Here is a 23467-nt window from a genome sequence, read left to right as displayed (position 1 = left end):
AAAGCGTTCTCAACCCAGTACAGTTACCCAATCTCCTTAACATCCTCATATTACATACATAAGTACCTAAGTATTGCCATGCTGGGACAGACCAAAGGTCCATCAAGCCCAGCATCCTGTTTCCAACAGTGGCCAATCCAGGTCACAAATACCTGGCAAGATCCCCAAAAAGTACAAAACATTTTATACTGCTTATCCCAGAAATAAGCAGTGGATTTTCTACAAGTCCCTTTTAATAATGGTCTATGGACTTTTCCTTTAGGAAGCCATCCAAACATTTTTTAAACCCCACTAAGCCTTTACCACATTCTCTGGCAATTAATTCCAGAGTTTAATTACACTCTCAGTGAAGAAAGATGTTCTCCAATTCATTTTAAATGTACTATTTTGTAGCTTCATTGCATGCCCCCTAGTCCTAGTATTTTTGGAAAGAGTAAACAGACGTTTCACATCTACCCATTCCACTCCACTCATTATTTTATTGACCTCTATCATATCTCCCCTCAGTTAAATCTCCAGTGATTTTTCTTCTTAATTTGAGTTCCTTGTCACTTGCAGCAGATGAATCCAGGAACTAGTGGGTTGTCCGCCTACCAGCAGGTGGAGATAGAGATAAACAAACTAAAGGCAGGGATGCCAGACGACCAGCTCCTTCCTCAGTTAGTAGGTCTCTATATCAGCAGGTGGTGGACGGCTTTTTCCTCAGCTCCTGGGCCGGTGGCCAGTTTGAGCTGGGGGTGGCGGACTGGTGGTGTCCCCTTTGGCAGCATACGCAGTTGCTGGGTCCCTGCTGCACCTCAAATTCCCTCTGAACAGGCTTTTGCTGTTCCTTTCTTTCCCTGTTTGTTTCTGCCTCCTCACTCAAAAAAAAAAAAAAAATAAGAGAACCATAGAATTTGTTTAAAAGAGAAACAGAGAAGCACAGGGAAGTGTGTTTTTGCTGAGAGCAGGTTTGTGTTACTGCTGTCCGAGTCCTGTTTTCTGTTGCCTGCTTATCTGATTTTTTTCTCTTCGGCTCAGCTGTCAGTTCCCGCACTTTCTCGGTCTGGGGTAAGTCCTGCTGGATTCCTGTTCGGGGGCGGGCGATGGCAGCGGAGGCAGTAAAACACTGTTCCCGATGCAGGAAACTGCGTTTGGTGACGGGCCTGTGCAGCACGGGGTGCGCTGATTTTCCAGGACTCGACGGAGGGCCCCCCCCCCCCCCCCCGAGAGCGTGCTTTCCCGCCCGGAGCCTTGCGATTCTCACGCCATTTTGCGATCGGTCGCGGAGCCAGCTCCGGTAGCGGTTTTGGGCAAAGCTTCTTCTCCACTTGTAGGGGAGTCGGGGGGGGCCGTCAGGCACTGTGGGCGGTGGTGCAGGTGCCATGGCTGCGACCTCCTCCGTTGCGGGGGAGGGGTTTTTGCCAGAGTTTATTTTGCTACTCCATCAGGCGTTTTTGTTGAAAAGGGCCTTGCCCCCCCCCTCACGCAGCTGCGACAGCTTCGGCCTTTGATTCTTTCAGGGGGTCTGGGGGTAACCAAGAGAGTTTGGTTTTTTCCCCAGAGGATTTCTCCTCCGGTAAAAAGCCTAGGCTTTCTTTGGGGGTCTGAGGAGGTGTCCTGCATACGGTCGCCTGCCGCTTCCTCCGTGGTGGCTCTTTCGGAGCAGGCGGGGGTAGAGGACGTGGAGGACGGTGTCCTCACTGACCAACTGGAGGACTCTTCCACCATGAGGATTTTCCATAAGAAGGAGTTGACCTTTGTCAGGCGCTGGAAGCCCTGAATATAGAGGACTCTGAGATTGCGGCTTCTCAGGCGGTCACCCCCAAGATGGCTAGTACCAGACGACCTTCTAAGGCCTTTCCGGTACATTAAGCTATTGAGGAGTTGATTTTGGCCCAGTGGGCGGAACTGGATGGGGGTTGAAAGTAGCCAGGGCTATGGCCAGGCTGTATCCGGTTTCAGCGGACCATTTAGAGCAGTTTGCTCTACCTAGGGTGGATGCCCTAGTGACAGCGGTCACTAAGAAGACTACTCTTCCAGTGGAAGGTTGTGTGGCACTTAAGGATATGCAAGACAGATGGCTAGAGGCCTCTTTAAAACGTGCCTTTGAGGTGGCCGCTTTGACACTTCAAGCTTCTGTTTGTACTTTTTATGCGGCTAGAGCTTGTCTCAGTTGGCTACATTCTGTCATGGATTCGATTTCAGAGTCTGATATGCCAGGAACTCCTCAGATGTCGCTGATGGATATTGGGCTGGCGAACTTGGCGGATGCCTTGTATGATTTGGTCCGTTCTTCGGCCAAACTCATGGCCTTGACCATTTCCTCTTGGCGTCTTCTGTGGCTCCGTCATTGGGCCGCAGTTATGGCCTCTAAGCAACGGCTCATTAAATTGCCTTTCCGAGGGAAATTGCTTTTTGGGGAAGACCTAGAAAAGATTGTTAAAGATTTTGGGGATTCCAAATCTCAGCGTCTTCCGGAGGATAGACCCAAGTCTACTTCCAGGCAGGGAGCCTCGAGGTCACGTTTCAGAGAGACGCGCCGGTATCGCTTGGGGCGGTCCAATGCAGCCTTTCAGCATCCTCGTTTTGGGCAGCGTTCTTCCTTTCGCAGCGAGAAGCTTCCGGCTGGACCCCCCTCTCGTCAGGGGGCTCCTCGGGCCTCCCAATGATGGGGCGCATGTCCACTCGGGAGGAGAGCAGATTGGTGGTCTTCTTTCTCTGTTTCTTCCAGAGTGGGCCAGCCATGGCCGGAACAACAGCTATTGTATGTTTTTCCTCCGTGGCCTCTGATAAGGAGAGTTCTTTGCCGCATAGGGCAGCATCGGGGGCCGGTCGTTCTAGTGGCCCCAGACTGGCCCTGATGGCCGTGGTATGCAGATCTCGTTCAAGCATTCTCAGAGCCACCATTGCGACTTTAGGTGATTCCTGATCTGCTGCATCAAGGGCCAGTTCAGATGGAAAATCTCTCCCACTTTGGTCTTACGGCCTGCCTATTGAGAGGCGGCAGCTGAGGAAGAAGGGATTTTCAGGACCAGTCATTGCCACTCTTTTGGGAGAATGGAAGCAGTCTACTTCAGCAGCGTACGCACGAGTGTGGAAAGCTTTCTCGGCGTGTTGTGCTTTGCATGCTGAATCGCCTTTTCGTGCAGACATTCCAGTTATTCTGGAGTTCCTTCAGGATGGTCTTCAAAAGGGATTGGCATATAATTCCCTTCGAGTGCAGGTGGCCGCGCTAGCTTGTTTTAGGAGCAAACTGGATGGTTCCTCTTTAGCAGCTCACTCTGATGTAGTCCGTTTCCTGCGCGAGGCTCTTCGGCTTCGGCCTCCTCTGCGGCAGCCATGCCCGGCATGGCATTTGAATGTGGTACTGCGAGCCCTCCAGGCCCCACCGTTTGAGCTGTTGAATAAGGTTTCTGAGAAGGATCTAACACTTAAGACAGTGTTTTTGGTGGCTATTGCTTCGGCTAGGAGGATTTCTGAAATTCAGGCTTTGTCTTCCAGAGATCCTTTTTTGCAGTTTTCTGAAGCAGGGGTGTCGATCCAGACGGTGCCGTCGTTTCTACCTAAAGTGGTTTCGGCTTTCCATGTCAATCAGGCAGTTTATCTTCCATCTTTTCGAAGAGAGGATTATCCGGGAGAGTTTGCCTCGCTACGTTTCCTGGACGTTCTGAGAGCTTTGTTTTGGTACTTGGAGATCTCTAATGAGTTTCGATGCTCGGATCATCTCTTTGTGCACTTGTCGATATCGAAAAGAGGTGAGGCAGCTTCTAAGGCTTCCATTGCTCGCTGGATTAGGGAAGCCATTGGAGTGGTGTATCTGCTACAAGGGCAGGCGTCTCCAGTGTCCCTGAAGGCGCATTCTACTCAGGCACAGGCGGCTTCTTGGGCGGAGGCGTCGGCCTTATCTCTGGAAGAGATTTGTCGGGCAGCTACTTGGGCGTCCCATCATACTTTTGCGAAGCATTACAGGCTAGATGTGTCTGCTCGAGAGGATGCGAGTTTTGGGGCGGGAGTGTTGGCGCGGGGAGCGTCGGTTTCCCACCCTACTTAAGGAATGCTTTGGTACATCCCAATAGTTCCTGGATTCATCTGCTGCAAGTGACAAGGAAGGTAAAATTATGTCTTACCTGATAATTTTCTTTCCTTTAACGCAGCAGATGAATCCAGGATCCCTCCCTAGTTCAGCCGACGTTTTTTTCATTTTACGCGCAGTGTGTCTATTTTTTCCTTCCGGGTTCTCTTTTACAGAGTTCAGACAGATATGGGAACACGGAAAGGATTCCGATTTCTGGATCAAGTTGCAGTTATTTCGAAGTTCTTATTTGGTTCTCTGTTTTACATAGTGAGGATGGTTTCTGGTTGTTATTGGTTTCATATTTTTGGCCTTGGCAAATGCTTACGAATGACATACTAACTTGAGGAAGTAGTTGGCCGTCTGGCATCACTGCCTTTAGTTTGTTTATCTCTATCTCCACCTGCTGGTAGGCGGACTTAACCCACTAGTTCCTGGATTCATCTGCTGTGTTAAAGGAAAGAAAATTATCAGGTAAGGCATAATTTTACCATACACCATCTAATTTCAGTGCAATGGGAGCATGATCCAAAATTGATATTTCAACAATATCTGAATGTAAGACATTTTTGAATAATGAAAAAAAAATTAAGATAAAAGTCTATTCTTGAATAAGACAGATGAGGTGGGAGGAAAAAACATAGAAACATGACGGCAGATTAAGGCCAAATGATCCATCCAGTCTGCCCATCTTCTGTAACCCCCAATTCTACCTGTTCCTATAGTTTCTCTCTGTACTGTGCATCGATTTCCAAGGGTCGGTCAAGTTAAATTGCGAAATTATATCTTGTAGAGCATGCCATGACTTGGATCTCCTATATGGTACCTCTAGAACATCTATCAATAGTTCATAATCAAGTTAATTACCTTATAAAATGTAAGGCATAGGAGAGTCAGCAACTAATTGGTTAGTTATTTCATTAAAAAAAACTCAGGCTGATCTAGGTATATATTCATGATCATCAGCTTTTGTGAATTAACAGTCAATGAAACCTTTACACATCATAGAAATTTCTTCAAATAATTGTTTCCAAATGTTCATTGTTGATTTAACCTTTAATTGAGAATGAATGTGACTGTTGGGCAAACTGGATGGACCATTCGGGTCTTTATCTGCCATCACTTACTATGTTTATGAGACTCCAAGGATTCAACTATAATAAACATCCATTGTGTGTACCATCTAAGCACTGCATTTCATGTGGTTAATATTTGTATTTATTTTATTTATTAGGATTTATTTACCGCCTTTTTGAAGGAATTCACTCAAGGCGGTGTACAGTTAGAATAGATCAAACATGAGCAGTAGGCAACTAGAGCAGTAAAAATATTTAAACAATACGAAGTATGGCATGGTATACTACTTGCAATGACAACACTATATACTAGAACATTATAATTGGTAGTGAGGTGTAAGGCAAAGTTGTAACATACAGATGAGTAAGAAAGTAGGAAGAATTAGAAAGTAAGGAGATTGATTTGAAGAAAGTTGCACGTGAGGTCAGAGAGATGGTTAAATATTATCTCAGCTAGGGTAGGAGTGGATAAACATGTCCCGTTGCAGTATGTGCAGCCCGAGTCAATCCTTGTGTGTGTGAGTGAGACTAACAAGTTAGTTACTTTTTCCATTAAAGGCTTGGTTGAAGAGCCAAGCTTTCACCTGCTTCCTGAAGTAGAGGTAGTCTTGTGTTAAATGGTGCCTTTCAGGCAATGCATTCCAGAGTGTGGGGGCTACTCCGGAGAAGGCTCGCTTGCGGGTATCACATCGTGTAATGTTTTTTTGGAAAGGGTGTAGTTAGTGAAAGTCCTTGGGAGGACCTTAGTGTCCTTGGCGGTATGTGGAGGATCATCCTATTTTTCAGGTACTCAGGGCCATTTCCTTTCAGGGCCTTGAAGATCAGACATTTAAATTTAGCCCTGTACTGTACTGGTAGCCAATTAAGTTTTTGCAAAAATGGTGTGATGTGGTCACATCGCATGCAACCTTCTATGAGTCTTGCTGCTGCATTCTGAATCAACTGGAGCTGGTTCAGGCCCTTTTTAGTCATACCATTGTATAGTGCATTGCAGTAATCCAGTCTTGATGTTACCATGGCATGTACAACTGGGATAAGATTTACCTTCTCGATGTAAGGAGAGAGGCAGCGCAGCTGTCGCAAATAGTAGAAGCAGCTCTTGAAGGTTGCTTGGATTTGGGGAATCAGAGTAAGTGTTGATTCTAACTGTATTCCAAGGTTCCTGACTTGTGATTTGAGGGGGAGTTCATACTTCCCAAAAGGGATTTTGATGTCAGGTATGTATCCACTTGTGTTAGGGACCCAGAGAAGCTCAGTTTTACTTAGGTTCAGGCAAAGTTTGTTGTGTTTAGCCCATTCTTGAATTGATGTTAGACAAGTGATCAGTTTATTCAAGGCTGTAGGTAAGTCAGGTTCAATGGGTATGAGTGGCTGCACATCATCCGCATAGATGTAGAACTGAGTGTCCATTGACCGAATCAGCTCAGCTAGTGGCTTGAGGTAGATATTGAACAGAATAGGTGACAGTATCGATCCTTGTGGTACCCCGCAGGTCAGTGTCCATGGTGGTGATCAGTTGCTGCCAATCATTATGGCTTGTTGCCTGTCTGATGGATAGGATCTGACCCAGGCAAGTACTGTTCCATTACAGGCTTGTAACATCTAACAAACATTATTGAGAAGAATGCAAATCATGAAGTAGGTTATTATGACACACACTTCTTCAACAGGTAGGAGCTGAGCCATGATAATTTCAAAAACAAATGTCAGTACTTCAGATCTGACCCTGTATTCCAGTGGCAGAATGGGAATCATATAGGCTGATGCTTTCACACCTATTACCAGTTTTGCAGCTGTTTTGAATTGGTTGAGTCTATGCAACAGCACTTTAGTCATATCTGGTATAAGGTTTACAAACGTGATAATCAACAGGTGGCCCACCTATCTCAGTTTTGGTAGGAGGGGTCCATAAGTGGATTTAACGGGCTCATCTTATGCAAAAGCTATTTAAGTCCTGGTTAATGGTGAGGTAAGGATTTATTTTAACTCTGTGACTTCCCTTTGCTAAGTTACTTTTTTCTGCTTAAGCTCAGTTAGGTTTTTCATTGTAGTTAAGTTTTGTTTCTTTAATTGCTTGCTGCATTTTTTTTTCATATGTATTGATGCATTAAGTGGCAACAGTTTGACCTTAATTTTTCCAAAAATTGATTCATTTGACAAAAAAAAAAAAAAAAAAAAAGGATGGTTGTGCAGAGGAGTGTAGAGCAAGAGGGTTCTCTGTTAAACTCTTTTGTCACTTTAGGTACGTACAATGTTAAACTAATTTACTGGTTGATGAGACTGATAAGAGTAGATAGAACCGATCTGGAGGTTTTAAAGTGGATTACAACATATAGAACAAAATATCATATTATAATATATACAGTGGAGTATGAATATTCTTAGACTTCTGATTATGTATTGGAGGACTTCTGTGGCCAGGAAGCATCAACATGTTTCTCTGGAGCCAAGCAGGGGAGATGCAGGCTCACTTGCTGGTGACATCTTCTGGACATATCCTTTGTGTTGGTGCTGTCTTCTAGCTCAGTAAGCCTTTTGTTGTCCCACACTACCTACAGCTCCCCCTATCCTCTTCAGTTTTTACTTCTCCTGCACTTGATGGTTGTGGCTCTCCTTGCGCTCTTCAAGTTCAACAGATTTTGTCATACACACAAAAAAAACCAACAACGAAAATCCCTAACATTGGCTCTCAGCAACAGCTCCAACACAGCATCTTTGGCCGACTTCAATGGAATGAGAGGGTATAGGATGAAGTTAAGAGGTTATAGGTGCTGGAGTAATCTAAGGAAATTCTTTTTCATGGAAAAGGTGGTGGACACGTGGAATAACCTCCTGGTGGAGATGATGGAGACAAGAGCTTTGTCTGAATTTAAGAAAGTTTGGGACAATGTAGGATCTCTTAGGGAGAGGAGGAGATAGTGGATGCTGAGAATGGGCCGACCAAATGGGCCATGTGGCCCTTATCTGCTGTCATGTTCCTATGAAGTCATAATTGTGCAGGCCTCACAGTTTTGTGAGAGCCACTGGCCCCATGAAGTTCAGATTTCAAAGGAGACAGCAGCAGGGAATGAGAAGTGCTGCTCAGTGGTGACTTCTGCCTCTGGGTCACTAGTTCAAAATCTAACTAAGTTTAGTAGTGACTGAAAGCCATTACCATTTGGAAGTTTTCAGTCAACCTAAAATAAATTGGTCTGTTCACTTCCCACAAAATATTACACCCATCAAAACTAATTTGCATCCTTGTTAGTAGTTGCACCACAATTTGCATAGGCATGGAGATGGAATTACCGCATTCACTTGGATTCTTCCTTCATGGCTGGATTTAAAGCATCCTGGCAGGGCACTGTGGGAAACCTTGCCTACTGCACTGTGGGAAACCCCTTGCTCGTTTTGTTATGCTGAGTAGTTCTGCTCAAGCCTTTCCTGGAGACATACCTAGTTAGCCAGTGTGCATAGAACTGATGTGCATATATTAAGGGGTACTAAAAATATGCAAAGTTTTTTGTCATTATTTATTGATTTAAAATATATATGCATCACCAATCCAAATCTAACAGTAAGATGGGTCTCCAAGATAGGGCTGAGAAACAGTGCTGCAGAGGACTGCTATCAGTCAAGCTTTATTCATGAATACTGAATTTACTAGAAAATTACATTAAGGGAAGAAAAAAGGAATGGGAAACAGTCTTTGGAACTTTACAAGTAGAATGCACTGCATTATGGGTGTAGAGGGATGAAGGAGAAGGCTGTCCTGTTTTTCAGAAACCAGTTCAGCAGTTATTTACCTTTCACACTATTAACATAATTACCATTATGCAAAGAAGTAATTTTGGAAAGTTGTGCTCTGAGCTCTGATGGGTCCACTGGGACAGTTTTTCTCAGGACTTATCTTTTTGATGGAAGCCTAATTGTAGTTTTGGCTTTGTGCACCCAAACTGAAGCAGCTAATTGTTTAGGCAAATAGCAGATTAATTTAAATATGCATTGCTAATAAAAAGAAAATGGTATCCATTATAGGCCCCATTCCCAGGCTGAGGCATATAAATATTCCATGGGAGTGCTATTAGGCAGAGGGCTCCAGAATCATATGCATTACTTCACAGTGGCAGTTCTTTCTAGATATCAAATAATCCTTTACAAAAGTGGGCATAAATCAGTTTAAACTCATTTAAATACCATTTGCACAGATCACTGTTTCATTATCACGCTTTCATTAGTCTTATTGAGGCAAGTATGCTGCAACTGGTTTAGGTGTCTGTTCAAAGCTGCTTTTATGTGCTGTTCTGAAAATCCACTTTAGTCTTTTAGGGGGTAATTTCATAACTGTATGCAAGGATAAAAAGTACACTTGAACCTTTTACTCTGTTCACCTTGGATTTTCAAGTTAATATTACACGTGTATATTCAATTTGAAAATTATTCCCAGAAAAGTATCCTCACACATTTATATTTGCTAATGGGTATGGATACTTTCTCCGAGGACAAGCAGGCCATGTGACTGATTCTCAGAAGACTCTGTTCCTGAGGAGCTAAAAGTAGACAAAGCGATGGGGCCTGATGGGATACATCCAAGGGTACTCCAGGAACTCTTAGAAGTTCTGGCGGCTCCACTGTCTGACCTCTTCAACACTTCCTTAGAGTCTGGAATGGTCCTGGAGGATTGGAGGGCGGATGTGGTCCCTCTGCACAAGAGCGGAAGTAAGGAGGAGATTGGGAATTAGACAGTCTGACCTCAGTGGTGAGTAAACTAATGGAAAGTGGAAAATTGTGAGGTTTCTTGAATCGAATGGACTGCAGGACCCGTGGAAGCATGGTTTCACTAGAGGCAGGTCTTGTCAGACAAATCTGATTGATTTCTTTGACTGGGTGACCAAACAGTTGGACATGGGAGGGGCTGCTAGATATGGTGTACCTGGATTTTAGCAAAGCTTTTGACACGAATCCTTCTGCACAGGCAACTGATAAACTGAGTGCCTTCGCTATGAGCACTAAAGTGTCTGACTGGGTTAAAAACTGGTTAAATGTAAGGAGACAGAGGGTGGTAAATGGAACTTGCTCCAAGGAAAAGGGTGTTTATCGGTGGTTTACTGCAGGGATCAGTCTTTGGGCCGGCTCTCTTTAACATACCATAATTACCCGTCATCAGTGACCTAACATCTAAACTCCATCAGAAACAGATGAAACTGTATGCCCTTCACCTTATTGTTTCAATCAATTTGCCACCAATGAACTTTAACAATTTACTCCCTTATCTCTTATGCTGAAATGAACTGTTTATCTAATTTACTTTATATTGTACTTCAACATCTATGAACTTTATTGTAACCCTACTTTGTATTTCTCATTCCGTAAATGGCGATCGCCTTTACGGCATAATGTAAGCCACATTGAGCCTGCAAAAAGGTGGTAAAATGTGGGATACAAATGCAACAAATAAATAAAAAAATATATCATCTTTGTAAGTGATATTACAGAAGGACTGTCTGGTCAGGTTTGTCTCTTTGCGGATGATACCAAACTCCATAATAGAGTGGACACCCCGAAGGATGTGGATAGCATGAGGAAGGATTTAGTGAAGCTTGAAGAATGGTCCAATAATTGGCAACTAAGATTTAATGCTAAAAAATGCAGTGCCATGCAGTTGGGTTACAAAAATTCAAGGGAGCAATACAATATAGGGGTGAAGTGCTTCAGTGTATGAAAAAAAGAGCGGGATTTGGGGGTGATTGTGTCTGATGATCTTAAGGTGTCCAAACAGGTAGAAAAGGCAATGGTCAAAGCCAGAAGGATGCTCGGGTGCATAAGGAGAGGGATGACCAGCAGGAAAAGAGGTGATTAGACCCTTGTTTAAGTCTATGGTGAGGCCCCATTTAGAATACTGTGTGCAATTCTGGAGACCATACCTATAAAAAGATGTATAAACAGGATAGAATCTGTCCAGAGGGCGGCTACAAAACTGGCCAGAGGTCTCTACCATAAAACACATAGGGACAGACATATGAACGTCAACAGTATACACTGGAAGAAAGGCGGGAAAGAGGTGATATGATAGAAACGTTTAAATACTTCAGTGGCATTAATGTAGAGGAAGTGAGCCTTTTTCAAATGAAAGAAAACTCTTGAATGAGAGGGTATAGGATGAAGTTGAGGAAATAGGTTTAGGAGTAATCTAAGAAAATACTCTTTCACAGGGCTTTGGCATTCTGCATGATTCCAACTGTCATGGGAAGCTGGCAGAGAAGCCAACAGCAGCAGCAAAAATGTGCTGCTCACAAACATCTTGCTGGTTGGAGTTGGCCAGGGTGGAGGAGGTGCAGAAGAGACAAGGACATTTTATTTATGTATTTATGTATTATATTTTTAGCAGTAGTTCAAGCTGAATTGCATATGGGTTTAATAGATATTCTTTCCATCCCCAGAAGACTAGTTTTATTCCTGAGACAACAGAATGTGAAGTAACTTGTCCAAATTGACAAGGATCATGGTAGAACTGGATTTAAACTGACTCATTTGATTCTTAACCTGCAGTTCTAATCACTAGGCTGCTACTCTGTTTGCACCATGGAGTTGGGAATGGGTTAAAAGAGAAAATGAGAATAGGATTATATGATCAGTTTTCTCAGTGGATGAAAGTGAATAGTGAGTGTCACAGGGAACTGTACGGGGACCAGTACCTTTTTACATGACCTCAAAATAAAAACACTGAGTGAAGTGACCAAATTTGCAGATGACACAAAATTATTCCAAATTGTTAAATCACGTGCAAATTTGAAAAAAATTGCAGAAGGACTTTGTGAGCCTGATGTTCAACTGGCAGGTAAAATTTAATGTGGTTGAGTGCAAATTAATGCACATGGGGAAGAAAACCCCAAATTATAGCTACTTGTTGCTGGGTTCCACATTGGGAGTCACTGAGAGATACCCTGGGAGGAATGTGGAGTTTGTTTGGAAATCCACATAACACTCCTATCTAATAGATGGTAATTTGGCAAAACTGGTCTAATTTTAATTTAAATAGTCAATAATCAGTGACACTTCTTAATGTAGGAGCAGCTCCTACCTATATAAGTGCCACTCACCAGGACCATACCCAAATTTTCAGCTGCATTATCTGGATAATGCCGTTGAAAATCCATACAGACCACTTCAGAATTATTCAGGTAGTGCCTGGATGGTCTGGAGATGGAGCCTGGGCAGTTTCCATTTCCTGCTTAGCAGCGATATTCAGTATGCTAATCAAGTAACTAGCCAGATAAAGTTAGAACAGCAAAAAGTTGTCTTAACTTTATCCAGGTAGTTACACATGAATATTTTTAGTATCCAACTGCCAGCAGGCAACTTATACCTGAACATTCAGTACTGGTATCCTGGCGCACAATATCCAGGTATAAATTTAAACATCATACATTTGACCATTTAGATAGGAAAATTACTGCCAGGGGGGGGGGGGGGGGGGGGTCGTCATCCCCCAGCGCGCTGGAGGGGAGAACTGTTGTATTTGGGGATGGATCTATTGAATGTTAGCGCACCCAAAATCCAGAGGAACAAGCATATACCCATATTTCTAGGATACATTTATTCGAGAGCCACTTAGATTATATTCTTTTGTTCACAATAGCATTCCAGGCAGTGGACTATGTGGAGATTGTGGCAGTGGGTGTATCAGATTATGAGATGCTACACTGTCTTGCATGAACCCCACAAGGTTCCTAGTCCTATGTGGCAGATGCCAATGTTTTTAAAAGATGATGCCCATTTTAAACGTTTCCTGTCACAAAAAATGGGAAGATTATAGTCACCATAATGCAGTCCATAGCTCTACCCCTGGTTTGTTTTGGAAGCGGGGAAAGCGGTTTTGAGAGGTGAAATCATTTCTTATATGGCATCCTGACATAAGCAGGTAAGTTGCCAGATTTTGATGCTCCAAAACCAGCTTAAGCTAGCTCAATGTACTTTGACACAGAATTTGACTAGGGCTAATAAGGAGCAGTTTCTGCAGCTACAATATACTTTCAATAGCTTAATTCACCAGCACATCTTGAATAGCTTGCAATATGCTCAACATTGGGTTTTCAGGTATGGAACCACTTGGGTACTTTGACCCACTTAGTCCACATGCTCTTCTCATCCCCTGCTGGACCTCTTGGATTTCAGCTTTTTAGTGGAACTACCTGTCCCTCGGTTAAAAGCAGAAGACTTGGATGTATTGAATGCATTTGGGAGAGGTTCATTAGGCAATTAAGAATTCCGCACCACTAAAGACCCCAGGTCCGGATGGATTTCTCCTGGAATTCTTTAAAATTTGAATCTGCAACTTTCTTCAGTACTCCTAGTGGTGTATGATGAAGCCTTGCATAAGGCGAAATTTCCGCAAACGATGTAAGGTGCAATAGCTACACCTATTTTGAAGCCAAGTCACGACCCTCTCCTCACAAACTTGTATCGCCCCATATCTCTACTTAATGTAGATGTAAAACTTTACGCAAAGATCTTGGCCACCCATTTATCTGGTATTTTGCCTTGCCCAATTGCCTCACATCAGGCTGGCTTTGTTAAAGGTTGTAATGTGGTGAGCAATGTATAAAGGCTGTTAGGTGTGATTTCTACTATACAGATGGATGCACGGGATGCTGCTTTGGTGAATTTTGATATAGAGAAGGCCTTTGATCGTGTTTCCTGGCCTGGGAGACCTTGCATGGATGTGGTTTTGTGGGAGATATTTTTTCTATGGTGCGTGTCCTTTATTGCGAGCTCTGGGCCCAGTTTCTCTTGAATGGCGTTCTTTCTGAGCTTTTCAAGGTGCAATAGGGCACCCGACAGGGTTGGCACCAGTCTCCCATTCTATTTGTACTTTGCATGGAACCTCTGGCCTGTCGGCTTCTGCAGGAGTGCACCATAACAGATTTTTCCAGTGTGTTCCCACAATTTTATGTTGGCATTATTTGCAGATGATTTGTTGGCAGCGTTCATAGAGCCGCAGGCCTCCCTCCCACAAGCCCTTGATCTAATGTTGGAGTTCAGTCAGATCTCAAGGCTGTGGATTAATATAGAAAAGTCTGAAGCCTTTATTTTACCTGAGCAATTGCCAGCTCACTGGTGGGTCATTTTCCCTTGTGTTGGGCACGACATTCAATAAAATATTTTGGCCTTTACATCCCTAGCAGTCTATCCTGTTTGTACCATAATATTTCACTACTTTTGGTGGAGGCTGTGTGGATGCTGGAGCTCTTTGCCAATTTCTCAGTTATTACAAATGATATTATTACCAAGATGGTTGTATGTACGCCAACATTTACCATTGATTTTACATGATAGAGATTTGAAACAGTGGAATGGACTCTACAAAGTTTTGTGGAATAGCAAGAGACTCAGGGCTTCATTGTCCCAGCTTTGCCTGTCTTCAGAGAGGCCGGCTTTTTGCCAAATCTAAAATTTATAATATTGCATATCACATGCGGCAAGTTAGAGATTGGATTTTTCATACCTCTTTCTATTGTGATATTGAACGAGAGTCGGCTTTGTGCCCAATTGTCTTCAGCCTACTTGATCCATACGCATACTGTGGCACTTTCTCTATTTTTAAAGAATCATATCCTGCTCAGATCATTGAGATGGGCTTGGTATCATTTCAGGTGACATTTTTGTGTTCCAGCTAGTTGTTCACAATACTTACCCCATCTTGGGCAATGCTGACTTTCTTCCTAGCCAACTGGGTGCCTGTTTCATGGATTGGTCTAGTCGAGGCCTAATGAGAGTCTAACATGAAGTATATGAAGATGGTGAGTATGGTCCAGTCCTCCTCTCCTTTAATGAACTCTGGCGTGAATATGATCTTCCCCAGTGGTTCTGGTACCCTATATGTAGCCACATTATTATGCTTCCACCTTACTTAGAACTTTCCACAGGACTTTTGAAGAATCAGATTTTGATGATGCTTGCCCTCTTCCAGCGGTGATCCAAGGGACTGTTGTGCCATCACTATATCACCCTGTTAGAACCTCAAGGCCCCCATCCTCTATATAAAATGGTAGCTCTCCGGATCACCGAGTTTGGCTGCCAAGTCATCAATAAATTCCTGCAGAGTTTACACTCTACAGTTAGCGGAAAGTATTCAGTTACAAGAACTTCACTACAGGTTTCTTTTGTGAATGTATATCCACTCATCCTGAGCTTGGAAAATGGGATTTCCAACAGATAGATCCTGTGTGAAATGTGACACACGTGAATCCTCTTATAAACATTTAATTTTGGACTGTGTGCCTATTTGCTGCTTTTGGACCCATTTTGAATGGATGTTTCAGTGTTTTTGTCAGGCCATACATCAGATCTGCTTACTAGATAACATGTCCATGATTTGTGAAGGGACCCGAGTCTCCGGTCTTTTTCTACACAAGGCTTCCTTAGTCAGTAGGTGCCGTATTATGATTCAGTGGATTCATTCTGAAGCTCCCACTTTGGCTCAGTGGCAGAGTCATCAGTAGCGGAGTCATACGCATGGAATTATTGTGGATGGAGAGACTATAGTCTGTTTAAGCACTGATGTAGTAAACTTTGGGCTCCTTTTCCGAACACCCTTAGTATGTTTGGTTCGTTTGATTGTGCTGAATAATTTGGAACTTTAACCATCATATGAGTTTCAAGAAGTCTGTTTTGATACTGTTGATTTGTAGCACCTGTCCTTGTTTGGGGGGGAGGGGTTTCTTAGGAGGGATGCTTGTTCTTCTATGGTGTACCTTTCACTGAGACATTTTCCAGTATTTACCTGCTTAACTCATTGAAATTTCTATAACGATATTTTCAAATAAGCATCATACGTTTGAATTCAACATTGATTGTAGTGTTTAAATATTGGGGGTAAGATTGTAAGGATGGCCCATATAATCTACTGTCATAATTTGTTCTAGTTCGTTGTCACTGTTTATTTGTATCAGCCACAATGTCTGTCTTTTTAGCATCTAGTTTTAAAGGAAGTAAGGGAAGGGCAGGTGTTAACTTTTGAAGTTCTAAGAATAGTATGACCCAATAAAGTTACAAAAGAATAACAATCACTATTTGCATGTGTTCTCTTTGCAGGCACTATTGATGTTTGGAGCTTGCTAATTGGAAGGGAACCTGTCCACCACTACCAGCACAACCAAAGAATACAGGCTTTGGCACTTGACTCATATGCTACAGCCATTGCAAGTGCATCTGGTTTCCAAGTCCGAGTGGAGTGCTCTGATGATAAAGGATACTGGCAATCCTTGGCACACTTTGAAGTCCAAAAGCTGGTAAGTCAGTGACCTTGTTACCTGTTTTATTGTTGTTTATGGTTCAAATTCAGTTTGAAGTAAGGTAAAATGTGAATTATTTCTATATATAAAAACTTCTTAATCCCTTACCTCTCATCCTCGCAATGCCAGGTGAGTCAGACCAAGGTCAACCAATCCCAGCAACCTGTCTTTGACAGTAGCCAATCCAGGTTATAAATTATACAGCAGATCTGAAAAAGTAGATAACTAGATCTGGTTTTCACAGCTTATTTCCAGGGCTGAGCAGTGGCTCTCCCAATCCACCTAGCTAACGATTTTTGTTTTTGTTACATTTGTACCCTGCGCTTTCCCACTCATGGCAGGCTCAATGCGGCTTATATATACAGGTACTTATTTGTACCTGGGGCAATGGAGGGTTAAGTGACTACTTCAGAAACTTGTCCAAACCTCTTTTGAACCCCACTATTTATTCATCTTGCAAAAGTAGGAGAAATAAAAAAATACACCATTTTAGCAAATCATTTATGAGTGACAAAGTGGAAGGGGAGACTAAGCAAAAAGCTATGTAAAGGGTGAGAGAGTAAAAAAATATATAGCTGGAAAACAATGAGCATGAATGCCACAGTCTAAGCAACAAAGTGCAGGAACTGCAAGCCCTGATGTTGGAGACAGACCTAGATTTTGTTGCTGTCACTCGGATGGTTCAATCACTTCCATGAGTTGGATGCAACCATACTGGATTATAATCTTTTTAGGAAGGATAGAGATGACTGAAAAGGTAGAGGAATACAACTGTATGTGAAAAACAATATATAGGCAGCTGAAATTTATTAGGATTTATTTATTAAGATTTATTTACCACCTTTTTGAAGGAATTCACTCAAGGCGATGTACAGTAAGAACAAATCAAACATGAGCAATAGGCAATTACAGCAGTAAAAATATTCAAATAATACAAAGTATGGCATAGTATACTACTTACAACGTCAACACAATATGTAATAGAACATTTTAATGCAGGGCAGTTGGGAAAAGGAGAGAGCAATATGGATCATCTGGACCTCCAACACAAATGGGGAATCTGGACAAAGGTCTAGTAATAGATATCCACAGGCTAGGAATGAAAGGGGAAATGCTGTTGCTGGGAGATTCAGCCTACCAGATGTGGATTGGAATATTCCATCTACAGAATCAGAAGGAAGCAGAGAGATCGTGGATGCCTTTCAAAGTACCCTGCTCAGACAAATGGTGATGAAACCCACAAGAGAAGAGGCAACATTAGATCTCATGCTCACAAATATGGAAAGTGTCTGATGGGTGCCCCCCCCCCCCCCCCCCCCCCCGGGTAGTAGTGAACATCACACCTTGTGATTCGATATATGAGCTAAAACAAAACTCAGTCCTGGATTTCAAGCATTCTGACTTTAGTAAAATGAGAGCACCTGAAGAAAGAGCTGGCAGGATGGGAGGATATAGCTATAAGAGAAGTGGAAAGTCCATGGTCCAACTTGAAATGGCAACAGATCTTCGTGCAAGGAAAGCAAACAAAAGCAGTAGGAAAAAAAAAACAATATGGCTCACCAAATGAGTGTCTGAAGGAGTCAAGGCAAAAAGGGTGGCATTTATGAAGTACAACAGAACACGGAAAGAATACTACATGAAACTCAAGAAATGAAGAAATACGACTGGCAAAAAGCACAGGTGAAAGAGAAAAAATGGCTAGAGATGTAAAGAGAAGTGATGAGACTTTTTTCAGGCATATTGGGGGAAGGAAGAAGGCTAGAAATAGAATTATGAGACTGAAAGTTGCTGAATTCAATAATGCATGGGATAGACACAGAGGGTCCACATACAGAAAAAGGATGGAAACAAAACTTAAATGACCTCGTAGCTGGCGTGAGCTTTGACAACCTCTCCAGAGGTTGGGAAGTAAGGCCAATGCTGGGCAGACTTCCACAGTCTGTGCCCCAAAATTAGCAGTGGGAGAGGGAGAGATTAAGTATGTGTATATCATATCACATTCAAAGCATATGCTTAACTTACCGACAGATTCAACTGCTTAACCCAGTTTTGCTTAAATTTTTTTTTACTCTAGATTTCTAAATCAATTTTGGAACACTGAGCAAAAGTGAGTTAATAATGCTCTGTGTGAATAAAAAAAAACTTTGTCATTTGTTTTCAGTCTGCTGGTCATTAGCTCCATAGAGTATCCTCTTGTTTCTGTGTTTAAAAGGTAAAACAATCATGCCCTATTTAGTGGTTCTGTTAATACTTCTACCCTTCTTTCCAAGTTTTAACACTGAGAGCACCAAAACTCAGAATAAAACACAAATAGTTTCATCAATACATTTTTGTAAATATTTGAAACGTCTTAATTTATAAATTAAATGAATGGCATTGTTCATTTCTTGTTGGCTAATTTTAAAAATGTAATAAAGAAATGTAAACATATAAATGAAAATCCCTTTAGAAGAAGAATTAATTTTGTGTGCTGTTGCAGGTGAACTTCCTTCAAGTGGTTCCAGACACTGGCAGAAATCCTGTCACAGTTGCTGCTGCTGAAGAGATGGTATATGTCCTGAAAGCAGAAGAGTCGGACACACTCCTTCACTCTGTGTATGGTCATCCAGTCACATGTTTAGATGTTTCGGCCAGTCAAGCAGTTTTTGGCGTCAAAAGCTTTGGCTGGTTAATGAATGAAGGAAACAAGGTATTACAAATATATTAATAAAGGCTAACCCCCCACCCTGTTTACTAAGCCGTATGCTAATGCTGACACAGCCTGTTCACTTTGAATGGGGTTGTCAGCATTGCAGGGCGGCTTAGTAAACAAGGGGGTAAGTTTGCTTCTACTTCTCTCTTCCACTAAAAAAGTTTTGAGGTTAAATTAACTAATATTTCAAATTTATCTTGTTGACTATATTAAAATACAAAGATCCCATTTGTACAGTGAAATCAAGATGACCACTTAGAGGAGTCAGTTGATTATGGTGTTCAATTTCCTGTCTGGTAAATTTACTGTTTTCTTTAAGAATCTACATTTCTGCAAGGAAAATAATTATGCAGTTGGATTTCAAGATGTACAGAGTGGAATTTTTTGCTGTTTTCTCAGGAACCTCTTGGAATTTCAGTGTGAAATTTTATAGCTTTATTTATTACTTTCTACATTTATGTGGTGAGTGCAATGAAACATGGTGAAGTTAGACTTTTTAACATGACCACCCAACAATTTTTGCGCATTCAAAAATGTTTGCACTGTAAATACCATTATTTGAAGAAAAAAAAAAGCCCAGGGTATCGGCTTACTGTTAACGACGTCACAGTGATGTAAACTTTTGTCTGGGGAGCAATGTTGGAGGTCTTTTTCAAGCTTCACCCAAAGCCACAAACAGTTACCGAAATCAAGGAAGTACTGCAGATGACCTGGGACAGCATGCCACAGGGACTGATCAACAAGGCTGTTAAGGACTTCCCAAAGCAACTGAAGGCCTGTGTTAAAGTCAGGTGTGGAAACGTTGGACTAAATGCTATAAATAGTGCCAAAGAAAAGGTGCTTGGTGCTGTTCTATAAACGGTGCTCAGGCACCATTTATAGAACAGCGCTTACTGATGGGAACCATGACTACGTTTAGGTGTGACCACTTACACCAATGAAACCTTGGTGTTAGTCCCCCTTTATTTTATAATAATTCACATAAATTAAAGGAATACCCCTGAGTCACCCATGACACTCCCATGTCCATGCCTCCTTTTTGGACCCACATGTAATATTTACATGCAGATCCCAGCACCTAAATTTATGCACAAAAGTTTTAATTAAAGCCAGTTAGCACTGATGACTGTTAGAGTCCAATTATCGGCACTAATTGACTTGTTCAGTTAAATTGCTCGCACAATTTAAAGTGCCATTAATAGAATTTGGGGAGTTTTAGCATTCACAGTGACTGCATAATTCTGCACATTTAATTGTATTATTATTTTACTGTGTTTTTAACTCAAATTTTTAACAAGCAAAAATCGCTAGGTAGTAACTCTAAAATGTCAGTAACATCAACGTAGCTTAAGTTAATTAAATGTTGTTTAATAGTAATATGTAAGTTTGATGACTAAGTACATAAAATTTCTTGTTGAAATTAGAGGAGTGTGGTAGCCCTGTTAGTCCACTCTTAAGGTTATCAATAGAAATCAAACAAAATAAAACATGGAAAAGAAAATAAGATGATACCTTTTTTTATTGGACATAACTTAATACATTTTCTTGACTTAACAAGGATCTGGGGTTCCTAGCCCATTATAAACCATAAAGCTGTATGTCTCTGTTGATCACCCCACCCCTCACCTATCCACACCCATCCTGTTAGAATATCAATGATATGCCTTGATGTCCCCATGCATACCTCCTACCCACCCCCATCCTCCCACCCTGTCAGACTGTCATAGTAATGCTTGAATGTTTTCACTTATATACACTGTCAGCTAGCACATTTGCTTATTTCCGATCTGACGAAGAAGGGCAACCTTCGAAAGCTAATCAAGAAATGTATTAAGTTATGTCCAATAAAAAAGGTATCATCTTATTTTCTTTTCCATGTTTTATTTTGTTGAAATTAAAAACAATTGCTGAGAAAATGCAAAAAACTCTAGGGAGGTTTTTTGGACTGTCATGCTTGACTTAAGATTAGTTCTAGGACTAGCATATGTATTTGCCATAGTATGTGATTTTTTGAGGGGAGTGACTTATAGTAGAATTTCTTCATATTAAAGTGTTCCATTGAATGGCCTTTGGCCTCCGTAAACTAATATAAAAATCAATTTAAAGCATTCACCATCCTTGACTGTTTTCTTGCATATTTCCTAATTTAGACCCCCTTTTATTAAGGCATGCTCACGTTTTTATTGCGTGCTAAATGTTAGAGACACCAATGCATTCCTATGGGCGTCTCTAACATTTAGCGAGTGCCCCAATTCTAGCATGCGCTAAAAACATGAGCGCGCCTTAGTAAAAGACCCCCTGAGTTCTGAAGTATTTAGCATCAGATAGTGGGTTTGTATTAAGCAGGACTTCAAGTACACATACTAATCAGAATGATGTGAATGAAGTAATCCAGATGGTAAGGTTGTGTTTAAGAAAGCCGCCTGCTTGACACTGCTCTGTCAGCTGACATCACACTTGAAATTAATTGCTAATGTCTATTAATAAAATTATTTTCCATACACAAATGAAAAAGTGGTTTGATATTGCGTGGTTTAAAACGGTCTCTGTAGGACTGAAAGCTACAGGAGAAATAGTTTTCACTATGATTTTCTGATTTCTCCCCACATATCTGTATCGTTTCCTTGATTAAGCTTATATGCTTTATTAAATCTCTTTTGGGCAATCTTCATATGCAGAGGATTATTTCCATGAGCGTGCTTAAGAACAGGTTTGCTCTGTTTAAGATCTTTGTTTTAAGTGATACCCTGATTTCTGATATATTGTGGTTTTTCAGATCATGTCTATATTGTTTTATCTTTATTCTGAGCTCTTTGATTCATAAGATAAAACGGATCTTTTTCATAAAGTTGATGCTAATTTTAAATCTTTCACCTTTTTAAAGCACATTCCATAGCGTCCCACAGATCAATCCAGAGACTTGTGGGTTATGTCTCTCTACCAGCAGGTGGAGATAGAGAGAACGTCGGAGATTTACTATATGTGGTCATGTGCAATCACCTTAACTTAAGTATTCTGTCTATCTAGCAGGTGGATGGTCATATCTGTGCAGCTCTGGATTGATTGGCTCCTGGCCTGGTCCCCCGGGTGTAGTCGAGCTTTAGGGATCTGAGGTGTCCTGGTCTTGGGACCTGGGTGCACACCTGGTGATGTCAGGTCCTTCCCTTCCTCCCCCATCAACCCCTCCTCCCTGCCTGATTGGGGTTTGTGGTTCTCACTCTTCTGACTTTAAAAGGAGTCTGAGGTTTCTTTTGCTCCGGTGTCCTCTCCTGCCTTTAAAAAAAAAAAAATGCTGTTTTAGCACTGTTTAAAAAAAAAAAAAAAATCTCCTCGGTCTGACTTGTCCCGCATGGCAAGCTCATGCCAATTTGCAGTACCGGCTGTTATGATTGGGGTCAGAACCCCTCTCAAACTTACCTTTTTCCTGGTGGTCAGCTTAGCTGACTTCTGTTTCTTTTGTCTGTCCTTTCTGAGCTGGCAGCTTCCAGCAGCATGGGGTTAATTGTTTTACTTTACTACAGCTGTGTGGGTGGACTGAGTTAGCTGTACCTCTCTTTGGGTGTACTGGCTTCAAGTGCTTCACGGTGTTGCATTGGTGTGGGTTGGGCCTCTCTGGGTCAGTGTGCTTTTGCCTAGGTCTAGGGAGTGTGACATCATCGAGGGCCTTGATAAGGAAGTGGTGTTGTTTCTTTCAGGGCCTTTGTCACAGTGGTGTTTGCTTTAGGTAGGGTGGTGCAGTGTGCACTTCTGACTTTGTGTCTAGTTTCCCTGCTTGCTTTTGCTAAGGGCCAGGTTAGTGTTAGTGCAGTGTGCACTGGTGACTATGTGTTTAGCTTTCCTGCTTTTCCCTTATGGTTCCCCTGCTTTTCCCTCTTGGTTTTGGAAGCATTGCTGTGTGTAGGGCTTTGGAAGCTCTGTTGTTGATAGAAGTACTTCAGGGTTTGGTGTTGTTAGGAACACTGCAGAGTTTGCTGTTAGAAGTACTTCTGGGTTTGTGCTATTGGAAGCATTGCAGTCTTTGCTGTTGGTGTTTGGTGATTTAGAATCACTTTTGGCTTATGTGTTAGCTTCCCTGCTTTTTCCTTGTGGCTCCCCTGTCTTCCCTTTTAGTGCTAGGAGCTCTTCTGGTTGCTTGCCAGAGTAGTGCTTAGGAAGCACCTTGTTAGCTTTGTATCTAGCTTGCTAGAGCAGTGCTTAGGTAGCTTGTTAGTTTTGTGTTTAGCTTATTAGTGTAGAGCTCTGCTTGTAGCTTGGTGCTTAGTAGCACTTGTGTTAGCTTTGTGTTTAGTTCCATGCTCTGTTAGTTTAGGGCTTAGGAAGTCCCTTTCTTGAGCAGGGCTTAGGAGCTCCTGTTTAGTATAGGGCTTAGGAA

At 42.0% G+C, this 23467-nt stretch overlaps 1 protein-coding gene across 1 annotated transcript in view; it reads left to right on the top strand.

The window, feature by feature from the left end:
• FBXW8 (F-box and WD repeat domain containing 8) overlaps nt 1-23467 on the top strand; it is a 331216-nt gene that overhangs the window by 229512 nt on the left and 78237 nt on the right. Inside the window, exons 6-7 of the mRNA XM_030219095.1 lie at nt 16204-16400; nt 18883-19092. Of these exons, the coding sequence (XP_030074955.1) occupies nt 16204-16400; nt 18883-19092 (407 nt within the window). The remainder of the gene's footprint in view (nt 1-16203; nt 16401-18882; nt 19093-23467) is intronic.

The sequence above is a fragment of the Microcaecilia unicolor genome, chromosome 11 (assembly GCF_901765095.1).
Source record: "Microcaecilia unicolor chromosome 11, aMicUni1.1, whole genome shotgun sequence".
Classification (NCBI taxonomy): domain Eukaryota; kingdom Metazoa; phylum Chordata; class Amphibia; order Gymnophiona; family Siphonopidae; genus Microcaecilia; species Microcaecilia unicolor.
This window is presented reverse-complemented; position numbering and strand designations above follow the sequence as displayed.